The sequence below is a fragment of the Neopsephotus bourkii genome, unplaced genomic scaffold (assembly GCF_033783945.1).
Source record: "Neopsephotus bourkii isolate Nb327-2 ecotype Australia unplaced genomic scaffold, CSIRO-AGI_Nbou_v1 NB_1663, whole genome shotgun sequence".
NCBI lineage: Eukaryota > Metazoa > Chordata > Aves > Psittaciformes > Psittacidae > Neopsephotus > Neopsephotus bourkii.
Window position 1 is genome coordinate 8,578,614 of NW_026902137.1, and position 18,930 is coordinate 8,597,543.

General features: G+C 55.8%; 3 protein-coding genes across 3 annotated transcripts in view; all 3 read right to left on the bottom strand.

The window, feature by feature from the left end:
• RIMS4 (regulating synaptic membrane exocytosis 4) overlaps window positions 1-18,930 on the bottom strand; it is a 216,183-nt gene that overhangs the window by 189,071 nt on the left and 8,182 nt on the right. The gene's annotated exons all lie outside the window — the stretch shown is intronic.
• LOC133224147 (elafin-like) lies at window positions 7,364-8,277 on the bottom strand. Its single transcript, XM_061375434.1, has 3 exons — window positions 8,119-8,277; window positions 7,811-7,972; window positions 7,364-7,606 (listed from the first exon to the last, which is right to left on the bottom strand). Exons 1-3 carry the CDS (start codon window positions 8,180-8,182, stop codon window positions 7,602-7,604), a joined length of 231 nt encoding a protein of 76 aa, XP_061231418.1. The 5' UTR covers window positions 8,183-8,277; the 3' UTR covers window positions 7,364-7,601.
• Window positions 11,881-18,360, bottom strand: MATN4 (matrilin 4). Its single transcript, XM_061375429.1, has 10 exons — window positions 18,134-18,360; window positions 16,394-16,963; window positions 15,218-15,340; window positions 14,657-14,779; window positions 14,430-14,552; window positions 14,181-14,303; window positions 13,320-13,733; window positions 12,836-12,988; window positions 12,382-12,486; window positions 11,881-12,116 (listed from the first exon to the last, which is right to left on the bottom strand). The coding sequence occupies exons 1-10, from the start codon at window positions 18,351-18,353 to the stop codon at window positions 12,058-12,060; spliced, it is 2,013 nt and encodes a 670-aa protein (XP_061231413.1). The 5' UTR covers window positions 18,354-18,360; the 3' UTR covers window positions 11,881-12,057.

The following is an 18,930-nucleotide window of genomic DNA, read 5'->3' on the forward strand; positions in this document are numbered from 1 at the left end:
TTGGACATCCATTGTGAAAGGCCAGAGCTGCTGGGTACGTGGCATGTAGGAGGTGGGATGGAGAGGAATGAGTGCTGGCACACCTGCGAGCACAGGAGGATCTGTGGAGCCGGATACCAACAGGGGCTGTTTAATGCCAGGGACATGGACACAAAGCATTTCACAAATAGTCCTTTCCAGAGGGAAAGAGATAAATTAGGGCAGATACAAAAGCCTGCTCTTTAGATTCGCACTGGCAAAGACTCAATACATGGGTTTTCCTTAATACTCTATTTTCCCCTGGTGGTTTCTGTGCTCTCTGATGTGTTTGTGCCCCCCCAGGTCTCCCATGAGCTCTGGGAGGGGGTTGCTCTGGCTGGATGGGTTTGGGCATCTCCTTCCCATGCTGTCAGCTGTCCCCATGCAGCCTTGCCTCTCCCCAGAGCAGGATGGTGAGGAGGGAAAGCTGAGCCATGATGGCAGCATCCTCTGAGCAGGAGGAGTGGAATAAGGACCATCAGCTCTGGGGGTGCCATCCCTACAATCACCATCTTCATCCTCCATCTTCCACACTCCATCATCCCATGGGGCAGATTGCTGATGCTGCAGCTCCATCAGCACCAAGTCCTGCTCCTTGGCCTGAAGTGTCCTGCCCATGCAGAGGTGGTGTCTGCAGGAGGGAGAGGCAGAGGAGGACTGAAGAAGCCAGCAAGTCCCCTGGGCATCTTTCAGAGCCTCAAGACCTGAAGACCCTCTGACATCGGAGCCCCTCTCACCGCCTCCAGCACTGCTCCAGCCTCCTGTAGGGTCCCAAAATACAGCATCCTTACAGAAACGGGTGAGCGTCTTCCCCTCATGTGAGTGTCATTCTGTCTGTACTCACCCTCCTGCCAGCACAGATGGAGCTGGAGGCAGAGCTGCAACAAGAGCCCGGTGCTCCCCAAGAACCTAAAGCCACTGGGGCACTTCCACCTGCGAAACAACAATAGTGACAATTCATCAGCAATTTATAGGTCTGGCTTGACATTTCTAGCTGTGTCACCATAGGGAAGGGACCCAAACCCTGTGGACACTCTGACCCTGGGTGTGTTGGAGAGGCAGAGCCCCAAGGCACATTTGCTGCTCCCACCAATGCCATCCCCTCATCTGTGCTTGCTATGGGATGAAAGTATCTGCAGGATCCACCGTCTCAGAGAAACAGCATCTTTATCCTGACCCCATTACTGCATGGCCCAAGGAAGGCTGCAGAGCTGTGGCAGGTAGCAGGGATGTCTGACGGCTCCTTGGCCTCCTGTTAGATATTCCTCCACTGCTGCACAGAGAATCCCTGCTGTCTTCATGTCAGAGCACAGATTTGGGAATGCCAGCTATAGATTTTTCCCTGCTGTACAGCTGGCCTGGCAGCTTGTCACTGTAGTTTTGAGGGGTTTTAACCAGGATTATTTGAGCAAGCAGCAGAGGAGCAGCCGGGGATGCAGAAAGAGACCTAAGGATGAGAGCTCCCTGGCTGGTTGGGAGAGGCATGGGCCCTCATTCCTGCAAAATGCACATGGGATCCCACTCTTCACAGCCTCCTTCCACCAACACTGCCATGTTGAGGGCACACATCACTCTCCCATTGATTTACAGAGATCAGGGCTTGCGTTTTTAGGTCAATTTGGGTACTCAGGACATTACGTTCTTTCCAAAGTCTTGGAGCAGTGGAAGAAGCATTTGCATCCCAAGGAAATGCCCACTGGTGGCCAGCCTGTGCTGGAGTGCAGCACGGCATCCAGGCAGACACCCCGTTCTCCTGCAGCGTGGAAGAAGCCTCCTGGTGACAATTCACACCAACATTCCATTTTGAGTGGCTGTAGCACACAGAGCCAAGGATTCAGTACGTGAGACCCGAGAGCTGGCCCAGCCCCGTGCTGGAGACCAGGGTTAATGTGGGAAGCAGTCGTGCATCTCTGAGGGTGCTCGGAGCAGCAGCAGGCTGCCCTGGGCTCATTAATGTGATCGAGTCACAGGAGCTCCTGAAGCAGAAAGGTATTTGGGCAATGGCCCGCTGCCTGCTTTTGGTCTCTGCTGGGTCAGGCTCCAGTCGTGTTGGGTCCTGGGTGTTTCTCTGATCAGCACCATAGCTCTAATTTGTGCCTTGAAGGTCCAAACCTCTCCTTTTGCCTGCCTGTGCAAGAACACGACAGGGCTGTCTATGATGCTGTGCTGCTTTTGCCCATCTCCCCCTGATTAATGTGAAACCCAGCTCCATGAATCATTCATGAAGCTTTATTTAGTATAATGATTTCTGACATCCAGTGCCTGGGAATAGCATTTTGGGACAGACCGCTTGCGACCGGCGAATGAGCTGACGTTTATCCCATCTGAACTGGGAACATACAGAAGGGGAGGGAGAGGGGCGAAGCAGCCGTGGCTCCTTCCGAGGGAATCACAGGTTGCTCTCTAATGAGCCAAACGTGTAAAAGCTAAATATTGACATAGCTTTGCGGTTCCCTGTGTCTTGCAATCACATTGCATGTTATTAACCTACATAGTTGTTGGGGAAAGGAGCATCTGTGTGCGCCTTGGCACAGGCAGGGCTGAAGAGACAGGAATTTCCCTGTGTGATGCTGTTGGTGCTAACGAGGAGCCCATGTGGGGCCCAAAGGAGCTGGGAAATGGCTTTTCCTCCTCAGCTGGAGCTGGAGAGTGGCAGGGGCTCATCTGGGCTGCCCTATAACATGAACAGCCCACCCTTTTCCTCCACAACACCTTGCTATGGGGAGGCAGTGGGTTCAGTGGGGAGGGTCTCTCTGCAGGTAAGTGGCCCCATTTGGAAGGGGATGCGTGGGTACCCTGATGTCTGTACTGGTGGATTTGAGGGTGAGTTTATGACCCTGATCTTGCCCAGAGCATGGATGTGGGCCATGAGTTGGGAACTGTGCATTAGTTTGGTGTGTGAGCAGGGGCTATTGCAAGGCGGGTGCTTACAGAAGATGCTTTGGTTGCTTCTGGTTCTTTCCTCACTGTAAGCTGCTTTGTGTGAGCCTTCAAGTGCTTTGTCAGCCTTTGCTAGAGCTGTTATTTGCTTAACACCCCAGCTGCTTGTCTGAATGAAGGCATCGGCCTGAAGAGAGGCTGTGGGTCTGGCCCTGGAGCTGAGAGCTGGGACTGCAGAAAGGGCATGGGAGAGGAGCCCTGCCTCTGCTGCTGCCCAGCCTCCTGCTGAGCTCTCACATATGCCTTCATACAAAGTGCCTTACTGCAGAGGGGAGATACCTCTGTCTTCTCTGCTCTCTTTCTGCACGGGGACAAGCAACTGCTGGCATGCAGGGATCTCCCCCAGCTCCAGGGTGCTGCCAGGCTTCATTTCTCTGCCTTCCTTTCCTTTTGGGTCCCTGGCTCAGGAAACTCCTGCCAGTATCCGACAGGCTCCCTGGGTGTGCAGCCTTGTGTGGCTGCAGCGGAGAGCAGCCTGGTGAGGATTCCTGCTGGGATGAATCGGGATGGAGCCAAGCGGCTCGGCACAGCTCTGCTGGCTCTTGGCTGTCACGGGGCACGCGGAGCTGCTTCTGCGTCAGATCGAAGGGCTTCATCACAAGCAGCTTGTGAGGCTTGGCAGCACTTCGGGCAGGAGAGACATTGCAGTGGGCTGCTCTGGCATCCTCACACCATGGCACCATCCCCTGCCAGACCCTGCTGCTCTGGGGCTCCCCACCAGGCTGATGCTGGCTGCAGTGCACAGCTGGGCTGATGTGCTTGAGCCAGGCAGAAGAGACTGCTCCCATCCCGGCTGTCTCAAAGCTTCCAAGGTGCAAATGCAGCCTCCTTCCACTGTGCAACCCAAGGCTGAAGCTCTGCCCTCCCAGCACTGTGGGTCTAGTGCTGTGTGTTCTCCTCACTGTGTTTGGGGAAGGCACCTAAAAGGGTTATTGGTGCATCCTGGCCAGGTGAGCTAAGGCACGTTTAGGGCAAAGACCCTGAGCACAAAAAGGGCATCCCTGTGTCTTCAGAAAGAAACAGCTGGAGGGCATCAGCAGATGGCTTTGACCACCCCTCGCTGCTGCTGGAGAGGGACTTGGTCCAGGTGAGGAGCTGAGTTTTCTATAAATCACCCCAGAGAAGAAGGTGCAGAGTGAATTTACACACATGTTGACCTTCAGCAGTGCGAGGACTGCTTACATCTATTTCTTTTTTGGTGCGGACCAGCATGGTATTGGCTCCTTTACCCATTGGCAATGCTGCTGCTGCTCTGCAGAGGTGATGAGGGCTGCACGTAGACCTGAGTGAACCCGCTCCTCCTGGGGTATCTTCTCCTCTGGATTTTGATGTGATGGCTGCATCCTGCTGGGACTGCAGCTTCCTGCTCCAGGCCAGGCGAGCTGAATAACCCTCCCTTTGTAAAGGATTTATCAAAGCTGTAGTAATTCTTACTAGGCTAGTTCGAATCCTTTCTTGGAAAGGTCTTGCATGGCTCCTGAGCACCAAACTGCTCTGTATTCAGACCCTGAGCACCCGCCCTCCTGAGCCATAAAATATGCAGGGGGAAGACTCCAGGAATATACTGAAAAGATGCTTGGGTGTGCTGTGGGTGAGACCTTGCTTCTCCATCCTCTGCCCTGTCTCCACCCCAGTGTGGACCAAAGTACTTTCCTATAGGGAGCAAGGCTGCCTCTGATGTTGACGGCTCCCTGAGGAGCCACTCTGGATCCCATCCCCTGGGATGTCAGGGGGCACTGAATGTTTCCTTTGGTCCAACAGTCCCCAAAACCCCAATGCTGAGAGAAGGTGAAGCCGGACCTGCCGCATACCAAAGGAGCTGCAGGGCTCCCTGCCCTTCAGTGGTGCTGTGCCGTGCTGTGATGGATGTTTGTAACCCAAAGCTGGGTCCTTGAGTGCAGCCTTTGCCTCTGTCTTTTTTCCCCAGCACTGGATCTGGTTGGCTCTTCCCATGAGAAGGTCCCACAGCAGCAATCCCAAAGCCCCCAGGCAGAGGAAATGAACCCCTCCATCTCCAGGCTGCTCTAGCCCTGGGGCAGCAGATGACACAGGAAGAACCCATGTGGAAACTTTCTTTCTCTGGCACAGGGCTCACTGCTTTTCCTGCTGTGTTTCTGGCACGTACCTAGGATGCAGAGCGGAATTCCCGTCCTCCTCATGGACCTGGATCCGAAGGATTTTCAGTCAAAGCACGCTGCCAGGAGCTAAGTGCATCCAGTGACCATGCATGCCGTGGTGCATTGCCCAGCTCCTCCCAACTGGGTGCTGCCTGCATGGGGAGGTGTGGGTTTGTGATGGGAGCTCCCCAGTGCGGCTCTGGTGGTGAGCTGGGTGTTGCTGGAAGTGCTGTGCACACAGGTAGGGGTCTGTGGCTGGGGAGAGGATCTCTCGATGCAGGTGGATGTTCACAGTAGGTTCATTGCCTCAGGGATTTCCAACTTGTTGCTTTCTGTTCAGGAGCACTGCAGGACTGAAGCAGACCAGATGTTCCCACAGCATCCTCTGGCCCCAAAGCCATCCCTCCTGCCTGCCTGGCCCAGCAGCTGGGTGACAGCAGCGACATGGGCAAAGCTGGCTCTGTCACAAGGCAGGAAGAGGGACCTTTCCAGGCCATCACATGGAGATGTGGAGACCCCAGGCAGCACTTTTGGGGAGGATGAACCCCCCCTGTGCTGCTGCCTTGCTCTTGTCTCAGCGGAGGAGCTACTCCACCATCCAGCTGTGTGTGACCATAAGCACTACCCAGCTGTGAGATACCCCATGCCTGCAGCTCTGTGCTTAATCAAACCAATTAGCAATTTAATCTTGTTAACAAACCAAGATAATTGCAGCATTATCAAATTAGGCAGCTGTATGGAAATGCCTGCTTAATAGCTGATAATAGCTGGTCCTGGTGGAGGAGGGAGGGTTGTGGTCTGTGACTAATGACTGGCAGGAGGTGTAATGAGGCTTCTGTGGGCTGCCTGGGTAGGCTCTGCCCCGTCACCCCATGGCTTGTGTGGCCACAGGGCTTCCTGCTCACAGGGGTGGGTTGGTGTAAGGGTGCTGGAGTTTCCCCCTCGTAGGACATGGTGCTGGTCTGATTTTACATGGAATGTGGCTGTTGAGCTCCAGCCCCTGTCCCACTGGATCACCTGGTGTTTTCAGCCTCTCCTGGCTCGCAGTTATCCCTTCCCTCCCCTGGCTGCTGAGCAGAGAAGTGGCCTTGCACCATAAGGGGACTTCCTCCTCCTCGGTCACTGAATAATTTCTGAGTCTTTGCCTCCCTCCAGTCCTTCCCTGGTGATCCCCATGGAAGGATTTGCTCCGTCAGATGCTCCTCCTGGCCTTGGCCAGGAAGCATCCAGTCTCAGCTTTGGGCCATGTGAGATGTTGATCCCACAGCCAGAGGCTTTATCCTGTATTTGTGGGTGGGTTTAATATCTGGCCAGTTTGTACTCCTCTCCAGAAGCCTTGCTCATGCCTGGCAGTGGGGATCCTTAGCTCAACCCTTGCAGCAGCAAGAGATGGGAGCTGGGCACCTTATGGGGTCTGCTTAGGACTTGAAGGAGATGGAGGCAAAGTGCCTCCTCCCTCCTACCACCCAAATGCTCCTTTCCCCCTGTTGCCCAGGATTTGCTCATCTTCCTCTCTGTTCTCTCTGTTCTATGCAGGCTCCTCTCTGAGCATGGGCTGGGTCTGCTTGTTGAGAATATGATGATGGGATGTGTGAGCATCAGCACAGGCTGGGGGATGCTCTGCCCCTGCAGCACATGTGGCAATGCCTGGCTCTGCTCTTGCACTGGGCAGGTCCCTCGGGCTGCTCACACTCTCTCCTGCTGATATTTCCTGGCATTTCCCGTTCTCTCTGACCCCAGTGCTCAGCTGTACAAAACTGACAAGAGCCCCTTTAGAGCCGTGGGTTTGTGCCCTGCCTGCAGGCTTCCACAGGCAATTTTCAGCTCAGTTTTCACCACCAGCTCAGGTTCAGAGAGGGACTCGGCGCCAGCTGGGGTTTGGGTCTATGTAAGCCTCCTCCTCTGCCCTCCAGATGTGCCCCAAGTGCTTGCAGGGGTCTGCCTCCTGCATCCCCCCAGCCAGGCAGTCAGCCCTATCCAGCCTGGGGAGTGGCTGGGGGGGGACGGAACACACACGACATGCTGCTCTCCAGAGCCCCCCCAACCCTGCCAGGAGCATCCTCTAAAGTGCCCCATTGTATTTTGTGCCAGCCCCTTCCCATCGCCCTCTCCTCCTGGGATCTGTATGCCTGTGGATGGATTTCTCCCTCACCACACTCTAGGTGTGCAGCTGAACTGTTTTCATCCTCTTCCCTAGCAGAAATTCCAGGGTGAAAGCAGCAGTGGGAGAATGGGCCCAGACAGAGGCAGGAGGAGGTGGGGAAAGGAGTCACCCATCACAAGCATCCCTTGAACAAGCTCTTTTATTCGTTCAAGCAGCAGTGGGGAGGTGGTAGCACTGCAGCACTGTCAGCGGTGGTCCTGGAGCTGAAGTGGTCTCTGGGCATGGCTGGTGGCTGCTCCCATCCTTCCATTTAGGCAGCATTGGGCAGGACAAGCCTTAGCAGAGGTATGTGCAGCTAGCTGGTGCCAGATGTGGCTCGGGCACGCTGAGAAGGCACCTTGGTCTGTCCTGGGAGCAGGAGCTTACACTGGGGAAAGGGAAAGGAAAGAACAAGCTGGGTCTGGTGCTCAGAGTGACCCCAGCCCAAGAGTCTGTCCATCCATCACCCCACCACTGACAGTGGGGGGCTCTGGCAGCCGCACACGGCTCCATGCCCAGAGCCACCATCACTGTATCCCCACTCTGCTCCCTGGGGAGGCGGGTGCAGGAGGGGTAGCTCCTGAGGCCTTACCGGAGATCAAAGGGGGGTACGATGGGTTTGAGATGCATCTCCTGCCACAGAAGGAGGGGCAGCACTTCTTGTACGGCGGGCACTGCCGGTTGGTGAGGCACTGGTTGGGTGGGTTTTGCATCATGCAGCGGTAGCGGACGGGCGGGCAGGACCAGGCGCTGCCTGCAAGAGGAGAGAGGTGTTGGCCACAGGCTGCCTCAGGAAGATGCCCCCCAGCTCCTCTCCCACCCCACAGGATCCCTGCTCACACAGCTCCCTCTCCACTCCTGTGCATCTCCCCTCTGTGCCTTATCCAGGACATCTCCTACCTGCTGGCAGCTCCGTCCAGAGGATGAGCATCCCTACCAGGAGAAGAGCAGCCACTGACTTCATGCTGCTGTGTCGCTGAGAGGTGTAAGTGTGCAGAGCTGGGGGACATGGGCATTTAAAGCCTTGGGGAGGATGGGGGGCAGGGAATGGGGCTGGGCATGTGCTGATGTTTGTACCTTTTTCCTCTGCTGTTGCATGGTGTTTTCCGGAGGTCTTTTGCACAAGATACACTTGGGGTTGTCCAGTTGCTCAAAACGCAGTTATTGCATTGCACAACCGTGCCCTGCAGCTACACCTGGGGCTGAGGGACAAGCCAAGGAGGGATTGTCCAGGGCATTGTGTCCCAAGCAGGCTGGAGGCAGTGAGGCTGCTTTGTCCCGGGCAGGAATGCTTCTCCAGGAGAAACCATTGTGGTGACCATGCTGCATTCCAACCCGGAGGTCCTTTATATGGGACCTTGCTTCCATGTGGACCTGTAAACCAAACCTTACAGCATGATCCAGATCAGCATGGGGCTGCCTGTGCCTTCCCAGGGATGATCCTTTGAGGTTTTTATGGAGGAAACCTGCCCCAAACACTCCTGGTTCCTGCCCTAATGGTGCTGAGAGCTACTGTGGGGAAAGCAGCTTTGGCTTAGCCAAGAGTGAGTTCTTCTCAAGCTCTGTGGGGGTTACCTGAACCTCATAACCTTCCCTGGGAGGCTGCTGCCATGTAGGAAGCAGGTTAGTGCTGAAAGGAAGTGGTTGGCCTCACCAGGGTGGGATAATTTGCTCCATACATCCCTGTCATCAGCCAAAAATCCCCATGCAGCACAAGGACAGCAGAACTGAGCCCAGCTCTAGCTGACTGTTAGAGATTAGGGGCTATAGTCCTTGTTCTGATGGCAAAGATCCCACCAGCCTTCAGGCCTCCATCTCTTCCTCCCTCCCAAGGAGATTGGACCTCCCCTCCAGGCAAAGCTGTTTTCTTTAGGTGCTCTTGGGCAATGGGAAATTACTCCATTTCCCACCAATGCCCCCCCTTGCCTTGTGTAATAACAAGTTCCTGGAACCTTTGCTTGGGATTTCTGAGGCTAGCGGGAACCAGAGCTGTGCTGGAAAAGGCACAGGGAATGCCCAGGGAGGGAAAGGCACCCTGCAGCCAGATCCCCCCCAGTGCTTCCACAAAGGGCAGGCTGGGGTAGCCCCTCATTTTGCAACCAAGCAGGGCAAGGAGCAGTGAAAGCCTCTGCTCCATGCAGCCCCTGAGCCATTGCCCTGGAGCCCTGCTCTGCATCCAGGTTACTGTGAGCATCTCGCCTTAATTTACTGGATCTCTGTTAATTATTGTCCATTTTCCCTCATGACCTTGTGGCTGTATCTAGCTCTTTGTGAAGTCATTTAATGAGTAACTGGGAGGGTATTTAGCCAACCCAAATAGAGTTTGAGATGAGCACCAACCATTTAGCATTTTTAATGAGAAATATAAGCATTGGATGATTTTTAAGTGATTCTCTGGCCTGCAGCTGGTTGCTGGGATCTGACTGAAGGACTGTGCTTTATCCATAGGAAGTTCATAGTGCGGAAAGTCAGAACCATGCTTCCATTGCAACCCCCCACAGAATAAGCCAGATCATGGTATTTCTATGCACAGGACCACCTGTAGCCCATGTGTTATACTCTGTCACGTGTGCAGAACCCGTTGCCCCAAGGGCCTCCAGAGCCATCCCCATCCCACACTGCTCATCTCCTCCATGGAAAGCACTTCCAGAGCCTTCTCCTGAGGCAGCAAGGCCTGAGCCGTGCAGTGCCAGGGGTGCTGCTGGATGATGCTCCCAGCCAGGCCAGGGCTCTTCAGTCCCTGTATCCATGGGATGGTACGGATGGACCAGCAGTCACCTAGCTCAGGGCTTGGCCATGACTAAGCCCCAGCCTTAGGGTGCACAAAGCACATGAGGAACAGCTTGTTCCCTCTAAAGCAGCCCTTGTCCCCTACCAGGTGATGTAATGTGCTCAGCCTTACACTGAGATCCCTCTGTCTGTCCATCCATCCGTTCATCCCCAAGCCCATGGCTGAGGATGCTCCACTTGTCCCCAAGCCGCATCCACCACCTCGGGGTGCTCACTAGAAGGGGGTGCCCCCAGCTCAGGGGACCCTCATTAACGCTGGTGTTTGGTGCCATCTAGTGAAAAGCCATTAATGAGGCTCTGCTCCCAAATGCGATCCCACATATCCCACCCCAGTGGATGCCTGGCTTCTGCTGCTCCTTCTCCCCTCTCCCTTCTCCCATCCAAGCTGCCAGCCGTCATCCAGCCTCTCCATCTCGCTGCCAGCCCAGCACTACTTTTCTACAACTTCCTCTTGTATTTGCCAAAATCACACTGGGCCAGCTGAGGCTTACTCATGCCCTTAGGGAGTGCCATTATCTGCTTTAATCAAGCCTGTTACTAAGTCCCAGATTCAGCTAATTGCTTCCTTTCCCTGCAGTTACTGTCTGTTTTAGGGAGCTGCATACACCAGGGAAGTCCCAGATTTGGGACTGCAGATTTGGGATCCCTGCAGATCGGTCCCTGCACTCTGTAGCAATAGGATGTGGCTCGGATGTGGGTTGTGACCATCAGCACTTTCCCAACCCCGTCCCCCCCGTCTTGTCTGCTGGGTTGCAGGGTGAGAGGGATGGGGGTTATGGGGTGCATGATAGGATGTGGGGCTGATGGGTGTGATATGGGCTGACAGGAGGGCTGTGGGGTTGCTAATCAGCACTGCTTCATTTGCCAGCCCAGTAAACAGATATAATAAGGCTACAAATGCCCCAGGAGCTCTCCTCACAAGCCATCAAATCCCAGGCTGACCTGGGGAACCACTGCTTTCAATTGCATGTGGGAAAAGGTCCTCTTCACCTCGTAGTACCAGCTCCTCGAAGCCTGAGGACAGGGCTCTGTCCTCTGCATCGTTTCTGCTGATGCAGAGATGCCTCTGCGGCCCCGCAGCCCAGCCGAGAGGAACAGGTCATACAAATCTTGAGGGTGTTTATTGTCAGGATAGAGATTTCTTTATATAAAAGAAGTGTTTAGGAATTTCTTGATATAAGTGTTTAAAATCAGCACTACCCCGCTCTCAGAATGAAATATATATACACACATGGATAGTTATGGAAAGAATTATCACCATTTTGCTATGTCACTAAAAAACCCAAACAGGGTAACAACCAATTCCCAGACAATTCTGCCAGAACAGGGACAAGGGGATCTGCTTGATTCCTGCTGCCTGCTTCCCCATGGGTGCACACCCGGGTGCCATGTGGGAGCTGGCTGGTCTGCATCCATCCCTGCGCACTGCCTGCAGCTATCCTGGCCCCAGCACTTGGTGGCTCCCAGGGTACCATCACTGGAGGGGTTTCTCTTGTGGAGCTGGGTGCTGGGGACTGTGCAGGGGCTGGTTCATCCCCGTTGCTCTGGGAAAAGGCCGGGTTTCAATGTAGAATCATAGAATCAGCTGGGTTGGTCCAACCATTCCCCAGCACTGCCAAGGCCACCACTAACCCATGGCACTGAGGGCCTCATCTACACGGTTTGTGACCACTTGCAGGGATGGTGACTCCAGCCCTGCCCTGGGCACCCTCCCAGTAAAGAAATTGTCCCTAATATCCAATCTAAACCCTCATCCAAAGCCCAGCCTGCCCATACAATCACCCCACCTCATCCCACAGCTACCAGCTCAGAGGAGTGAGGCACCGACTATGGCTGAACCCACTGCAGGGGCTCTTGCTCAAGTCCTTTTTTTTTGGTTTGGGTTTTGTTTTTAGGATTTTGGGGTTTTTAAATACTCTCCACATCCCTCCGGGGGTTTTGTGATACAAGAACAAACACTGATGCTTTACAATAACCTAGCAATAACAATGCCACGTAGCTACTGTTCATCCCCGTGCCCCGTACGAGCGCTGCAGCCCTCTGTAAGGATCACTTCTTCTTGGCAATCTGCTTTTCCAAGTCTTCAAGTCTGGCTGTCATCTGAGCAAGTGAACGTGCTAAGGAAACAGTGTGAGCCAGACAGTCCCCTTGGGGGACCCCAACATTTTCCCTGTTCCCATTTATCCATCCCTCCCCATGTGCAGTCTGTCCCTGGGCTGCCCTGCATCCCGGCAAGCCCAGGCATAGAATCATAGAATAGTTCGGGTTGGAAAGGACCTTAAGATCATCCAGTTCCAACCCCCTGCCATGGGCAGGGACACCTCACTCTAAACCATATCACCCAAGGCCTCAAAGCATCACCCCAAAGGATATTTTTCTCGGTCAGGCTCTGCAGGATGGCCACGGTGTTCGTCTGGAACTGCACCAGCGCCTCGCACTCGCAGGGGCTGCGGATCTCGGTCTCCCCTTTGCCTTCCTCTGTGACCATGGGGGTTTGGGTGCAGTCAGAGCTGCAGCCTCGTGGTGCCCAGCTCTCCCCTGCTCCCGCACAGCTCCAGTCCCTTGTTCCTACAGCCACTCCCTAGGGCAGGACCTGAGCCTTGGGGCTCCTCTCCCCCATTTCCCCCTGTTCCCAGCCTCACTCCTTTTTGCCAGACTGCATCCCCGCCACTCAGGCATCACCGTGAGAGCCAGGGGCAGCCTGGACTCACCCCAGCCCAGTGCTGGGGTACACGACGCAGGGTGACAGACACAGAAAGCACCCCACTGGCTCTGTGGGGAGAGGAGGGCTCCCCCGACTCGGAGCTGTGCCCCCCAGGGCACCCACCTGGGCAGATGTTCAGCTTGAAGTTCTCCACGAGGTGGGTCATGGTGGTGAAGTCTGCTGAGTAGGAGAAGTGTTGTTCCACGGGCTCAGAGGCGATTGCTCTCAGCTCCTCTTCCACAGCCTTACCAACACCCACAGCAAACATAACGATCCCTGCATGGCAAGGATGGATGCTGAGCACTGCGCTGGCCACCCCACATCCAGCAGCCCAAAGCAAAGCCAAGGATGCAGGATTTACACTGGGCTTCTCAAATACACGAGGAATTTAGGCAGGAAACAGCAGCACTGCTGTGGTGCAGTTGCTGCATGAAGGATGCTGATCAGAGCAGCCTGAACCATGGCAGAGGCACTGCTGCTCCTGCAGACCCGGGTGATGTAGCACCCCAAGGCTGGATGCTGCAGCCTCCCTCAGAGCCCAGCTCCCTGAGGAACCATCCTGTGGTGCCCAAAGCACTGCGGTTTGGGGCTCCCCAGCACCTCGTACCTGACTCCTTCGCTCTCCTGGCCCATTCAGAGATGTCATCCTGGGAGCGCCCATCTGTGAAGACGAGCCCGATTCTGGGGATGTTGTGGGAGAGAGGCCTGGCACCTTCCAGCTCGGAGAAGCTGTGCTCCACCATGTGCTTGAGGGCAAGGCCCGTCATGGTGCCTTTCTCCATGTACTCCACCTCCATCACCGCCTTCTTGATCTCATCCGCGCTGTGGTACTTGTTGAGGGGGAACTCGGTGCGGACGCGGCTGGAGTACTGCACCAGCCCCACGCGCGTGCCGTGCGGGGACACCTCCAGCAGGTCCACGATGCGGTTCACAAACTGCTTCACCAGCTCAAAGTTCTGGGGCCGGACACTCTTGGAACCATCAATCACCATCACCAGGTCGACATGTCCAGACCCACACTCTGGGGGCACAGGGGTCAGGTGAGAAGGGACAAGCCTGGCCATGGGCACCGTCAGGGTGGAGGTGCCCAGAGCTAGGACTGGGCTTCAGGACACTGTGTGGCCCCCCTGGAACTGCAGCCCACATGAGGCTGGGAATCAGGGCAAAGCATACCCAGGGGTCTCAGCCCCAGAACCTCCACTGCCCCCCCAGCATCCCCTAAAAGTCTTTCCTAGGTCTCCCTTTTCCTCAAAGCTCCTGTTGTATCTTCTGAGCCATGTCTCTGCGGACACAAGCCCATATCCATCCCTGCAGCAGGCAGGGCGCTCCCCACATTCAGCCAGCTCTCCATCCTTTCCCAACCCAGTTCAAACTCCCACTTAGATCCCCAGCTCAGTTCCAGTGAGCCCTCTCCAGGAGCACAGAGCCCAGACGAGGAGGATGCCAAGAGTCTCATCCCAGTACTTACTGCTGCACGCCTTGCCATCAGCCTGGAGCTGCTGGCCCTCAGGGCACACGCAGCGGTAGGAGCCCTCCGTGCTCACACACTTGAACTCGCAGCCATGATCCACCCCATTGCAGAGGTCAGTGGCTGGAAGACAAGCCAAGGGCACAGGGTTATCCCCATTCAGGTCCAGGAACAGCCCTTTCCCTAGGGATTGAGCAGGACATAAGGGTATCTGCCATACACTGCAGGCTGTGCCGCACCGGGCCGTACCTCTGCAGGACCTGCTGTCGGGCTGCAGCGTGAACCCGCTGCGGCAGCGACAGTAGTGCCCGTTGGGGATGCTCACACACTCGTGCTGGCAGCTGTGGTTTCCGAAGCTGCAGTAATCGATCACTGGTGAGAGAAGGAGAGGGGTGGGCAGGGAGGGAAAGACAAGAGAAGGAGAGGGAGAGCGAGAAGCAAACGAGGAAGGGACAGGAAGGGAGGTGGCCACGTACTGGTGCAGCTCTTCTTGTTCTGGTGGAGGTAGTAACCCGCACGGCAGTGGCACGTGTACGACCCACGGACGCTGACGCACTGGTGTTGACAGCCGTGTCTCCCGTCTGCACACGCATCGATGACTGCAGGGAGCAGGACACCGTCACCCTCCTGCCCCAGCCTCCCTGCTCCAGGGCTTCACAGCAGCTCCCAGCACCATGAGACAAGGAAAAGTCCCAGGGTGATGACCAGACAAGCTAATACAGCTTTGCCTTCACCATACAGGGCTAAACCACTGTGCACTCTGGTGGCTGGGATGTGCATCCTCCGGTACCCCCTGCCCAGACCCCCCTCAGGTTGTGCTCACACGAGCCCCAAGTGGCCACCCCAGAGAGGTGACCAGGATTTAGCACTACTGAGTGTCCACGGTCATTACACACCCAGGAGGCAGCAGGCTCTGTGCACAGAGCACCCAGGCTGCTGCTGCCCTCCCTGGGTCTTGTGCTGCATTTCAGCTTCCCTCCATGAGACCTGTAACTACAAGCCCTCTATGAGAGTTAGGACAAAAGAAGGGTTTTTACAGGAACAGGTCTTTCCGTCCATGTTGAGCCTGTAGCCTGGGTTGCATTCACAGTAGAAGGAGCCAGGGGTGCTGATGCAGCTGTGCTGGCAGCCATGCTCCTGTCCCATGCACATGTCCACCCCTGCAAGACAGAACAGGCATCAGAGCAGCCCACGGGCTGATTCATGGGGACCCCAGCTCTGCCACGTGCCCTGTCCCTGCAGCCGAATCCACTGGGATGACCCACACAGCCCCAGTGTTCACCCACTGAATTCCAGTGCACAGACACTGTGCGGGGCAGGTTTCAGAACCACCTTGGCTTTTTGATCTACCTGAGTGCTACATCAATGCTCAGTATTAACTGATACTGGTGACAGCTTGAGCTGAGTGAGCAAAAGCTTGAGCTCAGCTGGAACACACCGAAGGAGCCAGGTCTGTGTGTCCATGCAGCCAGGAAGGCATTATCTGGTGAGCCCTGGAGCCCCTGCTCCAGCACACGACTCACTGCAGCACTAACACAGCCCTGCACACACAGTGTTCCTCGCTAGAAAACACTGCCTGGAAAAGGCTGGCAGTTGCCTTCTGCCTTTCAACAGATGCTGAAGCACATGAGCAAGGTCTTGCTGGCCTGCTGCAGTGACAGGTCTCTGACCCCAGCATGGCAGGAGACAGACAGGTCCCAGCCTGCAAGCTCCTGACCAGCATCAGCACGGCCATGCTGAGAATCAGCCTCCTGCTTTATTAAACACCAATGTGCATGCAGCAGATGCCTTGCATGTGTCTGTGTAGGAGGAGACCCTGTTAGAGCCACGTCAAAATGTACACAGGGCTCTGGGATGTGTCATCCATCCCCGTCATACCCGGGGAAACCAGCTCCACATTTCCTGCTCTTTAGTATTCCCATCACTGTTCCTGTGATGTGCTGGCTTGGGGCAGAGCTACCACGCATGGGTGAAGAAAATCACTTGCAATGCTTTCAAAGCCTTCTTTATGTCACCCCAGGAAAGGTGAGCAAGAAGAAAGGCCACCTTGCTTTGGTATCCTTTGGTGTCCTGGCACCATGCTTCCCTGTCCATACTGCTCCCAGCAAGGGCAGCCACCCCAAACACCCCTCCGAAGGTCACCTTCTAGCCCAGGTGAGGAGCAGGCACCAGCAGCACCCTTGCCCACCCCTGCAGCCACAGCTCTCACCCACCGCAGAGCTTGTCCTGGAACTGCTTCCCAAACTGCTGGATGAGCTCGAAGGACTCCACCAGGAAGACGTGCTCCTCCAGCGGCGGCGAGGCCATGGCGCGCAGCGAGTTCATGTCTGCCCGCTGGATGCCCACGGCGTAGATCTCAATGCCAGCGTTCCGGGCCTGGGTGGCCACCTCGGTGACACGGTCCTGGGGCCGTCCATCCGTCACGATGATGGCGATGCGGGGGATCTTCTTGTGCAGAGGGCGCGCGCCCTCCTGCGTGGTGAAGGCCACGTTCATGGCGTACTGGATGGCCAGCCCCGTCATGGTGCCCTGGGCCAGTGGGACGATGCTGTTGATGGCCTTCTCCATGTCCGCCCGCGTGAAGAAGGTCTTGAGGGAGAAGATGTTCTGCACCTGGCTGGAGTACTGGATCACCCCCACCCGTGTGGCGTTGGGGCCCACGTCCAGGCTGCTGATGATGTCCATCATGAACCGCCGCATGGTCTCGAACTCGAAGGGGCGCACGCTGCGGGAGCTGTCGATCACAAACACGATGTCCAGCGGACCTGTCCTGCACTTCAGGGCTGGACGGGGGAAAAGGGACAGTTCAGCCTCACAACTGCCTGTGGAGAGCAGGGCTGGCAGCAGAGACAACCCTGTGGGGTGGCTTGGGGGGTGCTCAGTGGAAGATGGAGGGGGCAGATCTGTGCAGCCCCTATTGTCAAATAACCTCAGTGAGGGTGCTGGCAGAGCAGAAGCAGGGATGACAGGCAGGAAGATAGATAGGCCCTGGCTGTGGGGAAATGGCAGCATCCCCTCCTCCCCAGTACCACCCATTTAGCCAGCTCCTGCTCCCTGCATTTCCACAGCCAGCAGCCCCAGAAGCTGCAGAAACACCCTTCTGTCATCATCTACCCTGGCAAGGAATAAGCACAGGTTTAGGCAGCAGCATCTTCATTTCTGCAGCAGATCAGAGCATTAAACTGTAAACCAGACCAGTGCCTTGTGCTGTTCTCTGCAAGCTGCAGTCCCTGCCCCAGACCTCTGCACCACATGGGCTCCTAATTGCTCAAGTGGCAAGCAGGAACACACTGCTTTGGGCGATTCTGTTCCTCCCCACAGCTCCAGCCATCCCTGGGTTTTACCGCATTTTGCCGGTTTCTGCCTAAAACCAGGGCTTGCTTTGGTGATTTGTCTTTTATTTTTTAATGGCAGCAAGTGAGACAGTGAGAAGCACAGCTAAGGACATGCACATGGCAGGGACCGAGCCAAAGAGCCTCTCTTGGACATACGGGTGCTACTTCCAGTGCAAACTTGGAGAGTACTTAGCAAGTGAAATGCCAATGAACATATTTTGCTTGGCTTGTGTGTACCCAAGCCTGGGAGAATTTGGCCCTAACGGTAAGCAAACACTTTGAGTCCCCTTGGGATGCTGCCCAGACCCGGGCTGTCATCTCAACTGCTCCGAAGGTCTCCAAGACATACCCGCTCCTTTCTCCATTTGGTGCCTTCACTGTTTCTAAACTGGAATTGACTTGGAATTGACTGGAATTGACTGGGTCTGGTGCTGGGCCAGGCTCAAGCTCCTGCTCCCCTGGACACCGCTGGGAATTTCGGGTCCCACGCCTAGGCAGATCCTCCATCCTGATGGGGATGCCCCTAAAGAAAAGGCATCGAGTCCCCCCCACCTCAAGCAGCAAGGGCTTCACTGTGCTTCTCTCTCCTCCAGGCACTCCCCACTGGCCAGGGCTCACCTGCAGGTTTTGGTCTGGCTTCCAGCATCGTCAGGAGAAGCAGGAGGAGCGGGGCGATGGGCAGAAGCTTCATCATGGCTCTGAGACCACACGCTGCGGGGAGAAGGCAATGTGCAATGAGTGCTGAGGGTGGGCCAAGCCACAGGGTGACAGTCACCTGCGGTGGGTGTCCCCAGGCGGTGCCAAAACCCCTCTGCAAGAGCAGTTTTGACAGATCCATCCCCAAACGTCTCTGGACCCACGTGGGACTTTTCCCATTTAAGGACTGGCAGTCTCAGCGCAGTTAAATCTCATTACAGCAGCGGCAGTCTGCCACGGGGTCTGATTTTGTGCTCTGGGTGGAGCTGGCCAAGCCTTATTTTCACTCGCAAACCAGGCGGATGGGATGTGCAGCCAAATACTTCTTCAGTGGCGGAGCGGCTGCTCTCCGCAGCCAGCCGGAGAGTGGGAAAGCAGCACCCAGGGATGCAGAGCACCTCCTGAAGCTCCCTTTGCACAGGAAGAGAAGCCCCCAGAGGAAACACCAGCACAGACAAAACCTGCTCAGCAGTGGCTCAGAGTCACTGGCAAGGATCATTTTTCCAGGCAGCTCCATAAATCCGTTCTCTGCCTTTTCCAACCTGCCTCTGGAGAGCAGAAGCCTCCGCACGCACTGGGTGTAATGGTGCCTGTGCAGATGGGCTTGCACCCATTCCCCCCCAGGCAGGGTGCTGGGTGCTGGGTGAAGCATTGCCACTCTCCTTCACATCACCTCAGGGGACCCCACCACTGTCACCAATGTTTTGCAGCTCTCCGCA

Bases quoted from the DNA above. Each gene is read 5' to 3' on its own strand.
- LOC133224147 (XM_061375434.1), bottom strand. From the start codon at position 8,182: ATGAAGTCAGTGGCTGCTCTTCTCCTGGTAGGGATGCTCATCCTCTGG. The intron at 7,973-8,118 runs GTAGGAGATGTC...CTCCTCTTGCAG, and splicing joins CTGGACGGAGCTGCCAGCAG to GCAGCGCCTGGTCCTGCCCG.
- MATN4 (XM_061375429.1), bottom strand. From the start codon at position 18,353: ATGGATCTGTCAAAACTGCTCTTGCAGAGGGGTTTTGGCACCGCCTGG. The intron at 14,304-14,429 runs GTACGGCCCGGT...CTTGTCTTCCAG, and splicing joins CGACAGCAGGTCCTGCAGAG to CCACTGACCTCTGCAATGGG. The intron at 12,117-12,381 runs ATATCCTTTGGG...TAGCACGTTCAC, and splicing joins GCAGAGCCTGACCGAGAAAA to TTGCTCAGATGACAGCCAGA.